Source organism: Peromyscus maniculatus, chromosome 11 (assembly GCF_049852395.1).
Source record: "Peromyscus maniculatus bairdii isolate BWxNUB_F1_BW_parent chromosome 11, HU_Pman_BW_mat_3.1, whole genome shotgun sequence".
NCBI lineage: Eukaryota > Metazoa > Chordata > Mammalia > Rodentia > Cricetidae > Peromyscus > Peromyscus maniculatus.
In genome coordinates, this window is record NC_134862.1 from 79,424,231 (window position 1) to 79,446,492 (window position 22,262).

At 46.2% G+C, this 22,262-nt stretch overlaps 1 protein-coding gene across 2 annotated transcripts in view; it reads right to left on the bottom strand.

Annotated features, from left to right (window-relative positions):
• Nucleotides 1–22,262, bottom strand: part of Nos1ap (nitric oxide synthase 1 adaptor protein) — a 287,554-nt gene that overhangs the window by 194,026 nt on the left and 71,266 nt on the right. For both annotated transcript variants that reach the window (XM_076547944.1, XM_042258557.2), the window contains exon 2: nucleotides 11,980–12,051. In XM_076547944.1, coding sequence (XP_076404059.1) covers nucleotides 11,980–12,051 — 72 coding nt within the window. The remainder of the gene's footprint in view (nucleotides 1–11,979; nucleotides 12,052–22,262) is intronic.

Sequence of the window (22,262 nt, forward strand, 5' to 3'; positions counted from 1 at the left end):
AGGAGAGTGAGCCAGTAGGGAGGGGCAGGGCACACTGCTAACAGGGCACCACCATCACATTAACAAGGTAACTGCCACTGTAGACCACTGGGTGGAGAGGGATGTGGAGAAGCCTTTTGTCATTCCCACGGGTGGTTAAAAGGCCTCTCCAGGGAAGCAGCTCTCAGGCAGCCCAGAGAGAGTGGGAACAGCCACTAGTCAGCATTGTTGACACTGATTAAATATCAAGGGGCTGGGTGCTGCTGCACAGGGTACCCTGGCTCAGCAGGTCTCCGCTCTGTAGGCTTTCGGTCTAGACCTGGAGGGGCAAGAGAGACAAGCAGGGACCCCAAACGAACGGCTTGTGCTGCCAACTCCTATGGCACCCTGTGTCCAGCCACAGCCTATCAGCACACGCACCTGGTGGTTTATGAAATCCTCTGTGAGGTCTCTCCCTGATCTCCTGCAGGCCATTCACAGAAACCATTTCAAGGTCTGAGATAGCCATGGAAAGTCCCAAGTCTCTACAGAGGGTGGGGGTTGACATAAAAGACAGGAAAGCTACTTGGAGGGGTCAAGAGAAACTTGTAGAAAAAAAAAAAAAAGGACACTGGCCCTGGGCTCATGAGGAAGCAGCAGAAGCTGAACTGGGTCCTAAGGAGACAGACTTCAGCCACCCAGAGGAGGTAGTGCCTCCCAGGCAGCAAGAAAGAGGGAGCGGGAAGACGGTCCCCACCTTTCCTGGATCCTGAGTTACCAGCAGAAGCCTATGCTCCCCGCTCAGAACTCAGAGTCCAACCAGGAGACAGGGAAGCATCACACACGTAGGTGTTAAACAGGACAACATCAACATCAATAGGACTACCCTCAGAGGGACAAGCTGGGCAGCAGGGGAGAGGATGGGCGAGCGGGAAGCTAGCCAGGAGGCACACAGACACCGAGGGCCTCTGCAAAGGACACACTCACCCCTGACCTCCGCCCCAACTGCTGCAGCCAGCCTTCTGTGCAAAATAAAATGTCAGGGCTCCCCTCTACTCTCAGAAGTGGAGAGAGGTCTGCATATTTGAGGTGTATTTGCTTAGAAGGCCTGGGTGGCTCCTGTGAAAACTAGAGAAAGGAGTCGAAGGTGACCCTGAGGTTGGAAGCTTCCATGCCGGGTGGGGGAAATGACTTTCGCTGGCATAAATTGACATATGTAAAAATTCCAGGGAGGGAGTTCAACGAGGAGAGCGCGCCACGGAAATGATAAATCTGGGTTCCGACAGACTGAATTCAAGGTGGCTTTGGAACATAAAAGGGGGAGGTGGGTGCCACACAGGATATATGAATTTCAGGCTCTAAAAAGAAGTTGATAAAAATCAAACAAAAAACAGCCTTCTTTACATCTAGTGCTGTGCACTGCCTGGCAGTGCTCCCAGATGGAAGACAGACACAATCAGGGACACAGATGACGCTGTCTGCCCAGACACTTGGGAATGAGGACAGTCAGCCTGCTCCCGGGGGCTCCCTGAGCCAGACTCTAGTCTGGGTTCCCAACCAGAGCCAAGCACCATGCTCCAAGGCTCAGCCGTGAATCTCCGCTCACCAGCTCTGAGCTACAGCGAGCTGTCTAACCGTTCTCTGCCTCAGCTTACTCATCTATAAAGTGGGTGATGGTTACACTCACACCCACACAGAGCGGTGTTATTGACACTTCTGAAGTGCTCTTTTGCCTGTGGCCAGACATAGCAACATGGCACAGTGCAATCTAGACTCAGGTCTACTTAGGCTACACAAGGACAGGAACACGGAGCAGGACATCACTCCTATGACCCTTCTCTGCAAAAACAAACAAACAAAAACTCCACAGTAATATCCACTCCTTGTAGCATAATTGGTAGTTTTTGTAGCTACCAAGATCAAAAAATGGTAGCTACAAAAACCCACCTAAGTCACTGTGAATAAGATGGAAGCCACAAATATGGACCTCTCCACACAGGTCAAAGAAGTGTGCTTCTCGGAAGCTGTGTCTTCACGGTGGTACCAAGGCTATCTCATTAGGTGGCACGGCATCTTTATCCTACATGGTGTGTAGGATCCCAGGAGCACTCGGGCCATGTATCAAAACCTGTGTCGTATGCTAAGTACAAAAGGTGACCAGAGACCAGCCTGGGCTCTCAGAGCTGAGCTCACAGAAGTCACAAGACAAATTACTCTTTGGCTACATGCAGGAATGCATTGATAATGCATGCCATGACAAAGATGGACCCGGGAAACATCCTGCTCAGTGAAATAAGCAGAAACAGGTGACAAATTCGGCACAAGATTTCACTTGCGAGATGTCTCTAAAATAGATACATTCAAGAGACAAGACACAGGACAGAGTTCCAGGGCTGGGAATGGAGTTACTGATTAATGAACACGGTTTATGATAGGGATAATGAAAGGCTTTGGATATCGACAGTGGTGAAGGACACAGAGTATTGTGGTATAGTTAGACCCACTGAGTTGCATACTTATAAATGTTTAAAATGGAAAAAAAAATCCATTTATATATGAATATGTATTTAAAGCCAAATAAGTCACCAAAACAATTATATCCGATGTCACCTGCTGCCAATGCCAGAAAGATGAGCAAAGAGCCCTCAAAGGCTGCTTAGTGGAGCAGCAACAAACTGGCATTCAGCACTCACCCCCTCTTCCTACATCTGGCAAACTTTGCCGAAAGGATACTCAAACTCCAGGCTTGGTGGTGTTCACCAATAGTATCAACTAGTCATCAGGTTGAAGCAAGAGGATCATTTGGGCTTACAAGTTCAGAACCAAAGTGAGACCTTGTATCAAGAAAAAACTCCCGGTCCCAAATGAAGTCTAAGGCAGTGGACTGAGCAGGATGCATTCAGGCAATCCTGTGGAAACGCAAAGGAATCACTGCTTACTCTTAGATAGCCACGGCTGTAATAGAGCCAGCCCCTTACTTAAAAGCAACTGTACATTTTGTGTTGACAACTCTGGGCTCTAAAAGCATTGCTGCCCCAGTTTAAAAAAAAAAAAAAATCATTCCTGAGCTGGGCGTAATGGCTCACACCTTTAATCCTAGCACTCAAGAGGCAGAGGCAGGCAGATCTCTGTGAGTTCAAGGCTACCCAGTGAGTTCCAGGATGGCCAGAGCTACATAGTGAGACCCTGTCTTGAAACAACAAAACAAACAAACAAACAAAATGGAAAAAAATAATTTCTGAATCCCTCACCTTAGGAGCAGAACAGAATTAAGTGACTTTTCATTCTGGCTCAAATGTAAGGAAAGATAAGTATTTGACTCAGGTGTAATCCATGTACTCGGTTAGGCTCTTAGTGAATTAGAGTCTCTTGAGGTGTGATTTGCGGGAAAAATTCCTACAAATAACCTACCATTCCACCTCGGGTTTATATGTCACAGTTCATGCTTTCCCGAAGGCTCTTCCTTGAACCTAGAAAGCCTATCCCCTGCTCCAGGGTTTTGTACTTACTGTTCCTTCTGTGTGAAACGCTCTTCCTGCAGAGAACCATATGGCTCACTCCCTCTCTGCTTACTCACATAACCAAGAGGTCTTCCCCAACAATCTATACAAAAAAAGCATTCAGTCTACCTCCTGGGACTACCTAGCCTCAAGTCCTAATTTAGCATTCTGCAGAGAATTTACATGTAACTCTGTATTTCTAGTTTCTCCATTTATTCTTTCTCAGCCACCACAATGTGAGCTTCATCCAGGTAGGGACTTTGTTTTTTAGAATCCAGAACCTAAAATAATGTTGGCTCAGAAGGGGAAGTCAATATCCCCCTCCCAATGAGTAAGGGAAAAAAATCTGTTGATGAGAATGCCTGCCTCAGCATCCTTAGGGATGCTTATTTGTGTCCTTTGGTAGAAATAAAGACAGCTGTAAACATGTTGGTGAAGCCACATCTGTAGTGATACTTTAAAACCTCTGTATTTGGCTCTGTGTGTCTTATTTAATAAGACTGTTTAGAAATTTGTCTACATACATTAAGTGTTTCTTTGAGTTTAAACAAAGCCAAGACCCCTTTCAAAGAAACCAAAAAGACAAACACCTAGTGTTTGGCTCATGCCTAATATATCAAAAGTATGGTGTAGTGTGTTAGCCAATAATAAAAAGAAATAAAGTAGTGATCCGTGGAAAACCATAGGTGTACTTTGCAAACCCTGAAAGAAGCCAGACACAAAGGTCTACATATTCTATGAGACCATCAATGGCAAACGTCCAAAATAGGCAAATCCATTCTGGTAGGAAGTGAATTGGACCTGTGGGGCTGGGAGTTTGGGGGTGACTAGGAGATGAGAGATTAGAGGTGCTGAGTTGGCTAGAAGCACACGGTTCTGTGGTAGAGCATTTGTCTAGAATAAGGGAGGTCCTGAATATGATCCCTAGTGCTGCAAAATTTTTAAAAACTCAGTATCAGCTTAGAGTTTCCTTTGGGGATGATATAAGTTCTATAATAACAGTTGTACAACACTATAGATGAATATATACTAGATCCCACTGCTAAAAATTATATAGTATATGATGTATAAATTATATAGTATATGAAATATATCTCAATAAAGTCATTACCCCAAAAAAGTATTGGCAAACTATAATATCATTTAAATATGTAAAAATCATAGTCTAGATATAAACTGCTTATGCATACAGGCCTTACATAGATTTAGAATTTAAACACAAGTTATATTATGCAATCAATAAATTCAAATAAGTCGGAAAAAAAAACTTCACACTGAAATATCACTGCTCTCAACAGGAATACACCATAGATACCTTATCTGAGACCTCTGGAGTCCAGCATAAGCAGACTCAGCAGTGTTACTCAGAATGTCCACCACCAAGACCACATAGGAACCAATAAGTCAGAAAAGATACGAAAAACAACAAAAACAAACACTTTGTAAGCAACCCAAATGGCCATGCAGGGTGTGGACTGCAGCCGGTCCTGCATACAGCCTATGTACCAGGCTCTGGCTCCTCTCTTCAGTCACCTTCCTCTATCTCAACTCTACAAAAATCTTAATTCCTAGGTCCTACCTGTGCAAAGAACCCACAGATCTATTTACCTTATGGAAATTCATCACAACGAGCTCTCCTGCTCTTCAGAGTATAAACAATGACACAAGACCTGGTCAATGCCCACCCTAGAAGACATAAGCCCACAAACTCAGCAGTGAAGGCTAATGGCCTGTCCAAGGATAAAAGGCCCTGTCAGAGGCATAGAACAAGTGTCTTTCACTTTGTTGACATTAGGATCAAATGTCAACACATTAAAAAAAAAAAAAAAAAAAAAAAGTCTTATGAGAACTCTCAGACTCCTAGGAATAGAACCCTAAATTTCAAGAGAACTTATTTTGAGAGACATTAACCTACAAACTGATTAACAAAGACGACTATCCGGCCTCAAAGCAAATGAGTTCCCATCATTAACAAAAGCTCACGTCTACGGAGTGCTTCTGCGCACCTGGCTGCCTCCCGGCAAGGCCTCCTGACCCTGTCATCCTTGCTCAAAATGGACAATAATTAGAAAGGGATCTGGTGGGGGTTTGGGGAGGGGGGTGATATTTTAGGAGGTTTTGCTTTGCTTTTTTGCCGTTTTGTTTGTTTATTGTGACACAGTATCACTACGTAGCCCCGATAGCCTGCAACTCACTATGTAGCCCAGGCCAGCCTCAAACTTAGTGATTCCCCCTGCCTGTGCATTCTGAGTACTGGAATTACAGATGTGCAAATGACAAGGCATTTTGCTGCTGCTGCTGCTGCTGCTGCTGCTGCTGCTGCTGTTTGGCTTTTTTGTTTTTGTTTGTTTGTTTCGTTTTGGTTTTTGGTTTTTGGACACAGGGTTTCTCTGTGGAATAGTTGTGACTGTCCTGGAACTTACTTTGTAGACCAGGCTGGACTTGGACTCACTGAGATCCGCCTGCCTCAGCCTCCCAAGTGCTGGAATTAAAGGTGTGTGCCACCACCACCCAGTATTGTTTTGTTTTTGTTGGGTAGTCTCCTATCTCTATGCATACTAGAAAAGTCTTCTACTTAACTGTACATTCTGCCCAGTACTATTTAGAGCGCACAAGTCCACATGTCAGGCACATACATCTCTTTGTAGTGTGTATGCGTTCCACATATATCTGGTTAAATCTATCTACTGAAAAGACATCATGTAAATTTTATTCACATATATCTGGTTAAATCTATCTACTGAAAAGACATGATGCAAATTTTATTGATCATTAAACAAAAGATGATGGGTTGAGAATATCCAAAGTCACCTGATCACAAACAGAAGACATGGGATCTAAATTTCATTCTGCATCATCTCATACTAGAAACCTCGATAAGGGGGTGGGACCTGCCTAATCCTGGCTAGAGCCCAATGCTCTAACCCACTGTAAGAGGCAGACTAATGCCCCTAACCCTATAAAAAGTGCTACATTACTAGACAGAATGACTTTGCAGGTGGGATGAGATGATGAAACCTGTCGGGGGAATTATCTGAGATCCTTGGGGAAAATGGAAGTGAGGCTACAGAATGTGAGGTGATGTAGTGATGGGAAGCAGAGGTCACAGTGGCAGGACTGCTGGCTGTGAAGACAGACAGGAGGCACTTGCCAAAAACATGGGCAGCCTTTGGGCATGTGACATGTGACACCATGTTGTCATCTGAAAAGTTCACATTTGAAAACCATGCAATTAGATTAAACAATAAAAAAAAAATCTCATCTTGTTCTAAGTTTAGAATTGCGTGCTGAGTCCCCTTCATAGATATCTTCAGCTGGATGTGCTCAGTGGGCCACAGGTTGGCTCCACTTGCCAGGATGCTGGAATAGCAAGGAACAGACTGTTCTCTCTGACCTCCAGCAGGAAAGCAGCCCTACCAATGCTTTGGCAGTTCCCCATTACAGGCTTCCGACCCCAGGACTACAAAATGAGAAGTTGGAGATATTTTAAGCCATTATGTTTAGAGTGACTGGTTACTGTGTCCTGTGAAGTGACATGACCAAGCTAACAAACAGCGGTGGCACTTGCAGACTCTCAACTTGTAACAAAAACAAGAGCACTTCATGACAAAGGGGCCCCCATGACGGCTGAGGCAAGCCACTCAGGGATAAAGTTACAAAGGAGATTAAAACACAGACCACATTAGAAGCCTATCACCATGGGGGAAAGGGGCATGCAGATAGGACCTGTAGCTCCAGTCATAATCCCACCCGAAGCTACCCGCCCCTGATGAGCTACCAAGAATACATCCAATGCAAGCCCTCCTAAGAAAGCACCCAGGGTCTTTTATGTTCTCCCATCCTTTTATTTCCTTGAGAAAAGTTCTGGGAAAGCCAGCAAAAGTGGCAGCTTCAGGGAGAGGAGGTGGACATGGCCAGTTCCTGGTAACCAAACCATTGATTATACACCCTTCCTGTGCAGCCACACTAGAGAAACCAAGGCACATACAGTAGGAAACATTGATTCCATATTGCATCATTTTGGAAGCCACTTGCAGTGTGGACCAAAATGCACCCATCCCTTAGTCAAAGAAGCCAATGGGAGGCCAGCGTCATGGGCTGGACACTGGGAAAACAGTCATTCTCATGCTACCAGTGACGGGTATGCGGCAACTGACGTGAGAGGACAAAATGAGCCACTCAAGATGGCTTCCCCAAGAAAGGAGCGCTTGTGTTGAAGAGTGTGGCTGTTAAAAGCAGCTAGACGAAGCAGCTCAAAGTCTCAGGGTATTTATCTGCATGTATGAAATGCTCTGAACCCCAAAGGGAAGGTATAAAAAATGATAGCGATGAATATAAATAGCCCTTTATGGTTTAAAGAGCGTTTTTTTCCACGCACTATCCCAGATCTGACAATAGCACCGGAGAGACAGGATGAAAAGTGGCATGCTGTCTTTTATAAACCAGGAAACGGAGATTAACAGCAGTCAGCTGCCTTGCCAAGGTCACACATTAAGTCAAGGGGAAAACTCAAACCCAACTCTTGTTATTCTTCATTGAGAGGCCTCTCGACGACACTGAGTACCCTTCCCAAGGAGACTAAAGTGAAGTTGGCAGGGACTGGTGTTGCTCTCTGAGAACAAAGGACTCGGGGTAGCTGGGCATCGTGTTAGGCACTGAGATTCAAATGATGCTTCGGACAGGCTATGGTCCAGTCCTTCAGGACCAGACTTGTCGGACCCGTGACAGCCTCATCTCAGAAGCCATTTGTCTGCAGCATTAATCATCACCGGTGGATCTCTCCCACAACGGCTTTCCCACCTCCCCCAAAATTGTGTGTAATCTTCCTGTTGTACACACACACATTCTTAGCTTCTTTCCTCCTTACTAATAATGTACAGAATGCATATTTCTGTGCATCATTGGTGGGAAGGTAAAATGAAACCATCATGGAAAGTGTGCTGGAAATTCCTCAAAGAACAGAGCTGCTGCCAGGCACAGTGACATGCCAAGGGCCCAACTGCTCAGGAGGCTAGGCGAGAGGATCACTTACACTCACAAGTTCGAGGCCAGCCTAGAAACCATAATGAGATGCCAGTCCAAATACTGAATCTACCATATTCAGAAATCATTTTTCTGAGTATATATACAAAAAAATCAAAGTAGATTTTCAAAGAGGCATTTGCACACCCATGTACACACAGTACTTTTCACAATAGCTAAGAGATAGAAGCAAATTCCCATTAGTGGATGAATACATAAGGAAAACATGGTATGACCACACAAAGGAATACAAGGAATCATTAGGAAGGATGGAAATCCTGACCCTATACAATATGGATGGACCACTCAGACATTACGCCAACATTAGGGGACAAATACTGCATGGTTCCTTCCTCATGACATCTTTAAAGTAGTCAAAATTGCAGAAACAGAAGGCAGGAAGTTGGCCACCTAGGGCTGGAGGGAGAAGGGACTGTATTTAACAGGTATAGAGTTTCAGTTTTACAAGAAGAAAAAAAAGACTGGAGATCTAGATGCAACAGTATGAATATACTTAACTACTGAACTGTCTACCTTTAAAAAGCAAAATTTAGTGCCATGCACTTTTACCATCCATTTCTTAGAAGCATATTAAAAGGGGGGGAAATAAAAATGTCTATGACAGATGCCATAAATTCACAAAGAATGTGGAGAAGGTGAAAACCCAAATGAAAAATGGACACAGGACAGAGGAAACATGGCAGTTAATGATGAAATATGTATGTATTTAACCGAGTCCACACTGGGGCATGGGGTTGGAGACAAGCAAGAATGCATCCACCTACTGGACCCCAGCCCCTGAGAGGAGTGGGGATACTGTCAGACAGACCCTTCACTCCCTGAATGCATCCTGTGAGAAACACAAGAGTCTTCGTTGCCACGTCACAACACAGCTCTCCAGAGAAGGCCAGGAGATGAGATCTGCAGCGTTCAGCAATGATAGGCATGGTGACCCACACCTGCACCCCAGCACTCAGGAGCCAGAGGCAAGGAGATCTCAAATTCAAGGTCAGATCGGGCTACATAGTGAGACCCGATCTCAAAAGGATGAAACAAAGTAAAAGAAAATAAAGGTCTTGGCAAGGCACTGGCATCTCACCTGTGAGGCTCTGTGCTCCTTATCAATTGCTGCCCTTAGGACCTAATGCTCTTTGGCCAAGCCCTGAGGCCTGGGGCTTCTAAGCCCAGCAGAGTCCCCAGCAACCAAAGCCTGGGGTGTCCCTATCCAGCATCAGCCTGGCCCCACTCTACATAAGAGCACAATGTCAGCTACAGTCCTTCACACAGAAATCCCATGCCCTAGTTCTTGACAGCTGTAATTACAGCCCAAACAGCTTTTGAAAGGCAAAGAGAAAGAAGAAAATAGCAACCTGGACCTAGCAGTGAATTGTGGGGCTTGGGGGGGGGGATGATACACAATCACAGGCTTGCTACTAATGGCAGCCAGTCCACACAAGCAACTGGATAGCCAGCCCAAACAACTTTCTGACCAATTAATTTCTCCTTCTAATGTAATGAGCTGCTCATTAAGCACTGGAACCAGCTCCCACAGAGGGGGCTGTAGGGAGAGGCATGCGGCTGCCAGAGCTGGCAGGTAATGAGAGGAGAGGAAACTGCCACATTCCAGTCCCAGATGCCTGCAGATCCCATGACCAGCTAGCGCCACACCATGTCTGGCCTGCCTCTGCTTCTAGGTAACGTTTTCCTATTGCCTCTGCTCCCTTTCTGGGAAGGTGCCATGTTCCAGTTCTTTGGTTCCACCCAACTAGGGTCAGGACTCATAATCAGCATTCCAAGGAGCCCTCCGCAGGGAACCGGGGGCCACAGTAAAGTCTTGAGAATGAACCCCCAAGCTGCCTGTGAACAGCAACCTGACCTGGAGTTGCTAGCCTGTCCAAGGTTCCAGGTCCTCATCCATGAAATGTACTAGGAACATCCTCACCTCATCTGAAGTAGCTATTAATAATAAGATATATTCAATATCAAAATTTCTAAGAAAGCACCCGACATAGTAGTAGCTATTACTACTGGTGGAGATACTGCTTTCACAATGATGGTAACATCAGCAGCAGCCATTTCCTGCCCATCAGTCAAACATCAATCAATACAAAAGGACTTTGGTGGACGGCTCAGAGTGTGGGCCACTCCAGGCCCAACCTTTCTATCACAGGAGTGAGCACAACACAAGGCCTCTGCTTCTACCCATGTTGGAGGGCAAAGGAGGAAGTAAAGAGGCCTGGAAGTCCTGAGACCTGGACCTGCAGCCAAAAGGGGAGTAAAACATACAGCTTTTCCAGGAGACCAAGCGGCAAGTGATAGAATACAGTCAGGCCACATGCCCATTTCTAGGCCTCCGTGACTCCTCCACATATTTCTTTGAGCTTCAGATTAATCTAGAAAATGACATGACACGATCCTCTAATGCTGCAACCACTCAGTGGAATTACTCTCATGAAAGTACTTCAAATGTCCTAATTACTGAGTCCATGAAAACAGTACTGATGTATGTAATAGTATCTCAATAAATCCAACTTGGTGAAGAAGAAAAGGCCATATGACTGGCGGCATCGGTGAGCTATGGTGAAAGCCGACAGCAAGCGTGTTTACACTCTCCCCAACACCGATGTCATCAGATTGAGGTTCCTGTCGATAGGGCAGAGAACCATCTCAGAGCAAAACCAACAAAAGCAGAATGAAGCTCCGGCACCTGCTGGGTTGTTCCTGTGAGGTGAACAGAGCACTCCAAAGGACAATGACCCACACCGGGCTGCACCCAGAGTCTGAAGAACAATGACCCACACCAGGCTGCGCCCAGAGATGGCCAAGCCAGCCACGTTAACACCAGCTCGCACCATGACACAATCACAATCCATCTGAGCCATCCCAAGCCCACCTCCAAAATATTCCAAAGTTCTCTTGTTCCGGTGTCCCTGCACCGTGGACCAGAGTCAGAAGGCAGTGGGTTGCCATGTACACCAAACTCTTCCAGGACACAGGAAAGTGTGACGGGGGTGGGGGGTGAATGGGAGGGGGACATGACATATAAAAAAAGCTCACACATCCTGAAGCCTCAAGCAGCTGACCGAGGAAGTTTTGGTAAAATTTCATATCCAGCTTTAAAATTTCCAGTAAACCTTCTATTTGGTACCACAATAAATTACCATTAAAAAATGTTCTGATTCATTCCTAGCTGCTTCCTAAAGTTTTGTTCTCCCTTTTACCGTTCTCCTTTACCGCCCAGCCAACCGCTACACCCGCATCTCAGAAGAGCTGCAGGACACGGGACGTGGAGGATGACACTGCTCAGCCATCACGTCCATTTCAACCTCTGGCCCCTATTGCACAATTCACGATAGTCTCCCGGTGATGGAGGAGTATGGACTCTGGGGCAGGGAAGGGTGTAGCCATCCATTCCGGTTCCCAGCTCTGGCTGAAAGAGCTAGCAGGCCAGGAAGCTTGAATTCCAGATTCACACACAGCCCCACCTGTGACCACTCACCCGGATTCTGCGCATGGCAGCCACGATCTCCACCCTGCTGTTGGGTCTCGGCACATCCAGGCTTCCCACGTACTGTGGAGAAGAAGCAAAGAGAGGTTGAGAGGAAGGTGGGTAATGTCCCTAATCAAAGAATGTTAGGAGCGCAAAGACTCTGAGACCACACGGTCTATCTCCCCATTTTACAGATGAGGAAAGTCAAAGCCCAGGGGGTATCATCTGGTTTCCAAATAGTTTCTAGATTTTAATAAATAATCAACTTAACCTGAAATTATGGCTTCCATTTTCATCTCGCTCCTCATGTAGCAAAGTGTTGGCTAAGCAGGTATCTGAGTAAGAAAAGCTCCTGGTAGAGATTCTTTCCAGTGTCTATATGGCATGGTAAGTGGCTTTTTCCTTTATCTCCTTTCAATTTCTTCATCTGTGAGACCAAATAAATTAACACACACACACACACACACACACATACACACACACACACACACACACACACACAGCTCTTACATAAAAGTGCTTGCCAAAAATAAATGCACTAAGAGAAAAATATATACTTTTGGAGTTGTTATTCATGGTATTTGTTTTGTTTTGCTTTGCTTTGTTTTGCTTTTGTATTTTACAGGACCTCGCTCTTAAACCCAGGCTGGCCTATTTTTTTTTTTTAATTATTGTAATTTTACTAAATTATCTCTAGACATACTGAAGACCTCCGACATTTTGTTAAGTTCCTGGCTGGAGAAAGGATGGACTATTAGTTTTTTATGTAAAAACTTTTTTATCCAATTGTACTTTTTTTCCTGCCCAAGATAGGGTTTCTGCGTGTAGCAGTCCTGGATGTCCTGGAACTCACTTTGTAAACTAGGCTAGCCTAGAACTCACAGAGATCCTCCTGCCTCTGTCTCCTGAGTATTGGGATTAAAGGCGTGTGCCCAACTGTACTTTTTATTTCTCTTTCGTTTTGGAGACAGACTCACCATCTAATTCAGGCTGACCTCAAAATCGCCTGTTCTCCTGTTTCAGCCTCCCGAGTGCTGGGATTACACCCCCACACCTGCCCCTGAATACTTTAAAGTTACCCCCAAACCAGACTGCATTCAGGTTAATGTTTAACATGTAATTCCTTGCTAAAAACTAATGAAATAGTGCAAAATTAAGCAAAACAAAAGAATTAGGTGCCCAATCTCAACAGGTGAGTACCAGTCTCCTTTCTTGTTTGCCAGTGGGCATAAACTTAGACAATTAGTTCCACAGGAAAAAAAGGTTGGATTATTCATGACTTGAAACACAACCTAGGTATCTGTCTATGCCCCTGCATACAGGTGGATCATATTGAACATGGCACCTTCCTTCCTGACAGATCCTTTACACCAGATCACAGCACTTCCCTGAATGACCTCATGGACATGTCCAAGAGTTAGCCAAGGAGTTATAGCCTTGGATAGCTTGATATGTACCTAAGCAAAAATTGCATTAATGGAAATAGGAACAGTCATGTTTGAAAGGTAATTTCTGTGGTTACAAGAAAAGAAAGTGTTTCCCAAAACTTGGAGCTAAGGACTGATTCCAGTCAAAAGAGTTTCACAAATGGCACTGGGAACAAACGGATTTCCCCTAGTATTGATCAACAACTCGTGTTGACACACTGAAGAACGAAGTTCCCAACAGCAGAGGAGTTGGCTGGTGAACTGTGGGCACGCTGTAGTCTGGCCCCTGGGGGAGCCCACCAAAGCACATGGGCTTACTGGCGAAGGACCTTGCAGCTTGCTCAGGCAACTAAGCCTCTAGATCGAATGTGTGGTCACGGCTTCTCCGTGGCTAGCAATTCTCTCCAGTGAACTCTGCTGGAGCTGCAAGGTCAGCAATATGTCAGTGACCTGTGCAGCCAGGGATGGCATGACACCATTCATGATTGCCCAATCCCAAAGGCCCTCCAGCTCAGGGGGAGTTTCCAGGATCCCTCTCCTACGCGTTCCATGCTGATCTGCCCTGAACCCACTGCAGTCAGAAATATAAACCTTCTGGGACTCAATGCCTCCCACAATCATGGGAAGGCCAAGGCCTCAGGGCTGAGCAAGGTCACCCATTGTAGAGGAGCCTGAAGGGGAAGGGAGGTACGTGTCCTGGAACCACTGCCAGCCCAGAAGGGAAGCCACTGACCACAGAGCCTGAACTCAAGCACCCAAAGGGAATCCATCCACTAGCTACTCTACCCCAGCCCACCTCTTCTTCCTGGGGAGGGGTGCTGCTAGACTAATAATACTGGAACAGTGAGGAAATGTGGGTGGGGGACAGAAGAGAAAACATAGGGGGGAGAGGTAGTTCCCCCAGCTTCTGATGAGGTCTTCTAACAAAAGGGCAAAATTCTTCATATGCAAGGGCCCCTATTCATACCCATGTTCACACTACAAAGGCCTGCCTCTCTCCACCAGCCCCCACCCGAGCTGGTATATGCACACAGCACCCACACACCCACACATACACTTGCTATATGCGTGTGTATGTGTGTGTGTGTGTGTGTGTGTGTGTGTGTGTGTGTGCTGACATACCTCTAACGCACACCCACTCACATGCACACTCACTAACTCATCACACTCACACCACACGCCCACTCTCCCTTCTTCCCCTACTTCCTTCTTGGTAAAGAAAAGTCACAAGTCTGCCTTCTTGAAAATGTGTCTGCAGGAGCTAGCCCAGCTCCGTCAAGCTGCACCTTAGGGTCAACTGAAGAGATTAGAAGGATGTACACTAGGTGGGACTCCAGTCTACACCTCCCAGACAAAAGCTAAATATCCACAGTAACAACATGAATCAAAATGAGAGCCATGATGCCAGGGAAGCGGAGAGGTCAGAAAGCCAGATCCTCAGGCAAAAGCAGAGGGTGTGGCCAGGGAAGCCACCTTCCTTTCTACCACAGCTAAATGAGCAGCTCTGTGCCTGACCTAACCACTACCACCCCCACAGCTAACGCTTCCATCTTGAGCAAGTTGCAAGACAGTCTGTGATCAGTCCCACTTGCTGGAGGACCAGGTCATCTTGCTGTTGCTCGTTTTTGGTGCTCAAGTTCGCTTCTTTTTTATAACAAACTGAACTAGGCTGGGAGCCTCCCACGCTAGCCCAGAAAGGTGGCTCCCAGGCTGAGCTAACACACTGCAGAGAGGGTGGCTGCTCTCACTTCCTACTGGAATCAGGCAAGGCCAGCTCCCTCTCTCCAGCCAAAGGCTGAAGGGTGCGGGAAGGAGTTATGAACCAGAAATGTCCTTCCCTTGCATCCTCTGTAGGAATACTGAGTTCCAAAGGATCCTGGGCCAATGAAAAGAAAGGGCTTGTTCAATTCCTGGAAATCAATTAATTAATTTCCAAAATGTCACCTTGCTTTCTTCCCTTCAACTCTCCAAATCACCTCCCTCCCTTCATCCCCCACCCACCCTTCTCACCCTGGTATGAGCCCCCGAGCATTCAAGCCCGGAACTCGGGCTTCATCCGCGAAGGGCTTCTCCCCCAGTTGTTACAGTTTATGAGTCACCGACACTTGTTCGTGCTCGACACTTTGGGGATGGAGAGACGGCTCAGCAGTTAAGAGCAATGGCTGCTTTCTCAGGGGACCCAGGCTCGATTTCCATCACCCATGTGACGGCTCATAACCATCTATGACTCCACTTCCAGATGATCTGATGCCCTCTTCTGGCTTCTGTGGGCACTAGGTACACAACATGGTACACTGGCATATAGGCAAGGTGCTCATACACATAAAATTAATTAAAAAAAAAAAACTTTAAGAATCTCCACGATTGCTTGTATCTGCTCTAAAGATGACAAATAGCCTCAACATGGCCTTATGGTCTATGTGGTCCAGCTTCACCTTACACCCGTGGACCCTCCAATTACTCAGAGTTCCTCACATGTACCTTACTTCCTCTCCACATGCTCCTCCCTGCACACAAAACCCTCCTCCCTCCCTTCCTCCCTCCCTCCCTCCCTCCCTCCCTTTCTTCTTCTTCTTCTTCTTCTTCTTCTTCTTCTTCTTCTTCTTCTTCTTCTTCTTCTCTCCTCTCTCTCTCTCTCTCTCTCTCTCTCTCTCTCTCTCTCTCTCTCTCTCTCTCTCTGCCTAATTTGACTGGCTCTCCACCTCTCCATTCCTAACCTTCTAAGGAAAGTGAACTCTTACCTCAAAGACTCCATAACCCCCTACAACTCTCTTTTGTGGCATCCACATGTGACTGAATACATGTATTCAATGGGCTGACCATGCCCATGTACCACTGGTCAAGGCACAAAGAAGATGTTCAAAACTCATTTGACTGACTGCAATCTCACAAGAATGAATGTATACTTGCCCCAGATGCTCATGGGAGAATCTCTGCTTGGGGGAGAGATAAAAAGGAAATGCCAAAGCCCTGGCTTCCGCCTGGAATTTCAACACTAACTTCACTGTTCTGCTTCTCAGTATCAGCCATCCCCTTCCATCCTATTGTGGCTTTATAATGCACCTGACTATTATCCAGATGCTTGAGCTGGATCAAAGCCAGCTACCCCTAAGTACCACATGCAATTCCCAGCTTACCAAAGGACAGTGGTATATTAAACCTTGCTGCTGGTGGATTTTTAATCACCGGCCTTCTGTACACCTACAGCATTCCTGTGTCCTCCTTCCAGGAATCCCTGCTGTGAAATACCACACAGGGACTCTATTCAGAACAGCCACCACAGAGCAGAGGGAAGAATCACATAAAGGAGTTTAAAAATACCACAGCTTACAACGTTTTCGTTAATATCTAAAATGAAAGAAAAATTCCACAAACTCCAAAGGGGGCGGGGAAAAGTCAGGTGTGGTAACTCATACTTGTCATCTCGGCACTCAGGAAGCTGAGGCAGGAGGATCACCATGTGTGTGAGGACAGCCTGGGCTACAGAATGAGATTCTACATTCTAATTCTCAAAGACATTGAAAAAAATGAAAAAGAAAAGGGAACAATTTAAGGAAGATGTAAACTGTATGAGTAATCATGATATGAGAGACAGAGAGACAGACAGGGGTTTTATTTGTGGCTTCACGTTTCAAACAAGAAGGAATTAACTGTGTGTAAGAGTACCAAAGAACTTAAAATACTTCTCTGTAAGTGTCTGGACAGCTTCAGCCTAGGTACTACATGACTGTCTTGTGAAGTACTTCCATTGTCTTGCTTCCACATTATTTTCCAGAGATTAACTCCTGTAGACCTGATGAAGTGCACGGCAGTGTCTCCTAGCATGTGACTGATAATGTAAATACCAAAAAGACAGAACAGCTTGCCATACCCACCCATACAACACTCGCCACCCACAGACCCCTGTGATATCTGCCATCCTCCTCCTCTGGGGGGTCCCTCTGTTTACAGAGCTCACGTCAGGTGTCTCCAGAGACAAGGTAGAAAATCAGAACACGAAGATGAACACTGCGTATGATTCTATTTCTGATAAGATTGGGCCAGCAGACACCAGACCAAGCCTCTCATAAACCACAAACATAAACTCTCACTCAACAAGTAAAAATAAATCAATAAAACTACACAAAATGGACAGCATAGAGAGCAACGTGTAACCCAAGCTAAGGCTGCTGGTTACAGGCACCCACACTGGTCAACTGTATGTTAATAAGGTTGTTAATAAGAGGGTGTATGGGAATTCTGCTCCAGCCCATGTTTCTGCCCATGAATTTTCTGGTGCCTAAACCTAAAACAGATTTTGAAAAATAAAGACTATTCATTAAAATAGTAATAATTTGATTGTTCTGAATAAACCAAAACCAGGCTGAGACTGGCAGGTTTCCAACTCTGGAGAGGAAGTATGCTCGGAGACACACAGGTTCTGGTCTGACATCACCATCCAAAAAGGGTAGTGATTTGGCTGGAGAGTTGCCCTCAGGGAAGACAGAGTTAGAATTAAAGAGCAACCAAGTCCACTCTTTTGAGGAACAAGAAAACGTTCCGAAAGACAGCAGAACCTTCCAGCATGGAGCTGTGAAAAGCCCCAGTGATTGGCCAGCACAAGCAGGATCACCCCAGCAGGAGAACACAGCTACATTAATGGCAGGAACACAAAGGTCCCTGGTGCTATTGTATTCCCAGCTCTCTTCTCTCTGAAACTGCTCAGTTCTGGAGTGTCAACCCCAGCCTCTGCCACGAGATGCCACAATAGCCTCCTCCCTTTCCAGAGAACCTGGCTCTAACCGAGTCAACCAGTGGAGGTAGGTAGAAAGCACAGGATCTCTCCCAAGCCTCCAGCTTCTGGTGCAGGACCCACCCCACTGTATTCTTCACAATTCTTTCCCTGAGGACCCCAAACCAGGTCTGCTTTTTATCCTGTGCACTGCCAATCTCCTCACATCCCTCTGGTCTCCTAGCCACACCCTGTCCTCTCTCCAACACACACAAGCATAAAGCCATGTGACAGCCTGCATGCGGCTAGAACTCACTGGCTGGAATATACCCATCTCGGTGAGTGTCAAGATCTATCCCCTGTCCTGATACCCTACAGATGAGCAGAATCGCAGGGAGTTGTAGGAGTTACAACAAGATTATTAACAAAGGAAAATACTGAGAAGGCACAAGTATTGAGCTCAGTAGGGTCATCCTGCTGGAGCTAATGAATGCTCGCAACTGTGACCTCAGCTAAAGCCGCTCTTTTTGTTACCCTGTTCATGTCCTTCCCCACAGTTAACATGGTCTGCAAGGAGAGTTCTATCTGGTTCACATGCTTACTGTCTTCTCTGATATAGTGTAAAATGCTATCAGGACCTTGCTCTTATTCTGTACTCCAGTTCTTAGAACGGGGTCTGGAAAAGGAAGACTCAACCATCCCCTGGGCTGGGCAAGGTGACATACACACTTGATAGTCCCAACACTTAAGAGGCTGAGACAGGAGTATTATCGCCAAGGCCAGGCTTTAGTATACAGTAAACTAGGCCAACCTAAGCTACAGTGAGACTCTTGCCCCAAACCCCTGCCCCACAGCCAAAATAGATAGATAGATGGATAGATAGATGGATAGATAGATAGATAGATAGATAGATAGATAGATAGATAGATAGATAGAACCCAATAACAATAAGAAAAGCTCCAGTGAACCAGTGAAGGAGAAGGGGAGCCCATAGGAGTCAAACCCGCAGCCCAAGGACACACTCCTGCAGGCCAGTGGCTCTGCTCCAAAGGGAAAGCCCTTCCTAGCCTTCAGATCTGCTCTGTGCACAGCGGAGTGTCCTGCCGAGCTGGATTACCAATGTGACCTGGGCCACGGTTCTCGCCTCATTTAGCAGGGAACAAAGCAGCATTAACTGCAGTGGCCAGAGCAACCCAGATTCCAGAGCACACTCAGAGAATGACCTTCTAGTAACTGCTCTGGGGGAGGGGAGGGGAGAGAAAAGAGCGCTGCACTCCATGTCCCGCTCCCACTTCTGAGGCCTGCGGGGCTGGTCCTGGGCGCCAAGGTGCAGGGGACCTGGGGAGAGATAGGACATACATACACCATAGTCCTTTCAGCTAGAGTCGGGACAAAGCCTCAGGACCCCATCCTCCCTTGCACACAGGTGTGTACATGTACACACACACACACACACACACACACACACACACACACACACACCGGAAAAGCTTCAAATGCAGCTGTACACCACATCTTTATTTATTTCTAGTCAAAGAAAATTGAAGCACTTAACTTTCTTCCTCTCTCTTCTAGTCACCCAGAAAGGCAAGTATTTTTTGAAATCTGTCTGATGTGACTGTCACTATTGATCACAGCAGCACAGTGGGACCAATGAGTATGCCAGAAGTCACGCAGATTCCATCTTACTCCTCAACATTTGGGGGCTGGATGTAAATTAATTGTGGTCACCTGTCTTTAGGCTAAAGACATGCAATTCTATAAAAGGGACAGAGGCAGGACAGAGCTATCAAGGGACTGTCTCTTAGTTACCATTAATAAAAGCTTAGGTATGCTGTTTATTCTTTCTGAGGACTTGACAGGTAAAAGCTGTAAGACAGACACTGCTCTGGATTTTCAGCTACTGAATGGAAGCTTCAGTGCCGCACTAACATCCCCGATCCCATCACAGCTGCAGGTGTGGGGCAAAGGCCAGGGCAGCATCGTGGGCCGGCAGCACTTTCCACCTGCCCAAAGAGCTGCCTGCCCACCTAGGATTCTTCCTTGGTCAGCAGGGAAGAGGAGAAAGTTCCAGGCATGGGGAAGAGACACACTGACAAAAAATCAAATTACCTGTGAAACAACCAGTGGACCAGGAATGCAGGCATGAACCAGGAACAGTATGAAAGCAACAGGAAGTCGGGTCAATAGCATAGCTTAAGCAGCCTGAAATGGCATTTGATCCGAACTTTCATTTTCATACAGGGGAAAATGGTGACCCAGAGAAAGAATAGAAACAGAGCTTCTGAGTGGCAGAATCAGAGAACAGCGTGGGTCCCTTCCTCTACCCCATATTCCATCAGGGAATAAAAGCAATCAGGAAGAACACGGCCCAGTGCCCCTATTAAGGCCTGATTCGATGCATTAGACACAAATTAAGCTGGATAAGGACATGTGTGCACAGTACATGCAAATGCTAGTGAGGTCAAAACCAGTGAAAAGCTGTAGAGCACTGAGGTCCACGGGGAAAGGACAAAGGATCCTCACTTAACTACATCAGAAGACCTTAGGGGTGGGATGAAGATGCTCAGCAATGAATCCATGTCCCTGGAGGCGGGGAGAGAGAATCCCACTACTATAGAGAAACATGGAACCAAAGGAGGTAGGCAGTGAGGAGACCCCGGGGCAGCACTGAAAACCACCTCCTCTTCTGCAAATTAGAATCAAGAGATTGAGCCTTGGAAAGTAAACATCCTAGTCAACTAGACTCTAAGTTTTCAAGTTTCCAGCCTTCTGTTTTATCCGTGGATGACATCTAGTGTGCATACTACCTACATGCCAGACCTGTCCTGGGAACAAATTAGACAAATACCTGCTGGAGACGGAAGTCTATGGTACAGTGCTTACTTGGTATATACAAGGCGTGCTCTTGCGCGCTCTCTCTCTCTCTCTCTCTCTCTCTCTCTCTCTCTCTCTCTCTCTCTCTCTCTGTGACAGAGATGAGAGACAGAGAATTAATAAATAAGAATTAGCTAATACGAAGTTGGTATCATTTATAAAATACACAATGGTAAGGAGATTTTAATTTTTTTAATCAGTTGAGAGTTGAATGTCCTAAATGTTTTGATCACATTCACCCACATAACTCTTTCCAAATCTACCCCTCCGCTTCCTTATCCACCCAACTTTGTATCATCTTAGGGAGATTTTTGTTGTTTTTTGGTGTGTTTGAGGGGGATTGTTTTTGTTTTTCCCCTCAAGACCAATTTGTGCTCCCCCAAATATTTTTGGAAGTGTGGTCTTCCACTGGAGCGTGGTCAGCTTACTAGGAGCTATCCTCTTAGAGAAAATGGACCACTTTCTTCTTAGCAGCTCACAATTGCCAATCGCTCCATGGCCAGGGCTGGAATTCTATGTTCAACTCCTTTCTCTATGCTGATATTTGGCCTGGCTTGGAGACATTGTTTTTACATCACCATGTTCTTGCTCTGTGCATAAACGAGGCTGTGGGGATACAAAATTTGTGGCATTACAAGCTCCCTCTTTGAATCAGCCCAGACTAATAAGAGCATGGAGCAAAGTGATCCAAAATGGCAGAGAAGTGAGCTGAAGGGGGGAAGCCCAGAAATTAGACTTCACAGAATCACGGAGCATTGATGGGGAATGGGGTGACGGATGCAAGCAGATACCATCGCCAGTGACCAGACCACACAGACAGCTGACAAACGCCCTGACTCACCAGCCCTCCTCCTCAGAAAATGGCCCAGTGTGACATCGCTCACAGTCTGGACTCCGCTGAAGGCAAGCGCCTCGCTTCCTTTCTGGGCTGTGACAGGAAAAGTGTTCCTAAGGCCGGGGATGTGGGGACAACAGCACTTCATTGATCAGTCATCAGCCTTGATGCTAAATGACGCCCTCCATGTTAGCAACATCCCCAGACAAGCAGCAGGTAAAGCCATGGAAACATCAAAGCTTTCTCTATTTTAAGTACTCTTGATTAGAAGTCTCCCTAACGTCTATTATGCACTGCCCTAAGTTAGGAATTCAGTGCACTTCGTCGGGATCAGAGAAACCACTAATTATGCCCTTCCACGTCTAAGCTAAAACGGCAGTGGTGACCCTGTGAGAAATGGCCCCTCACTGCGGCTGTACCTAGTTGAGTCTCTGAAGCTGAC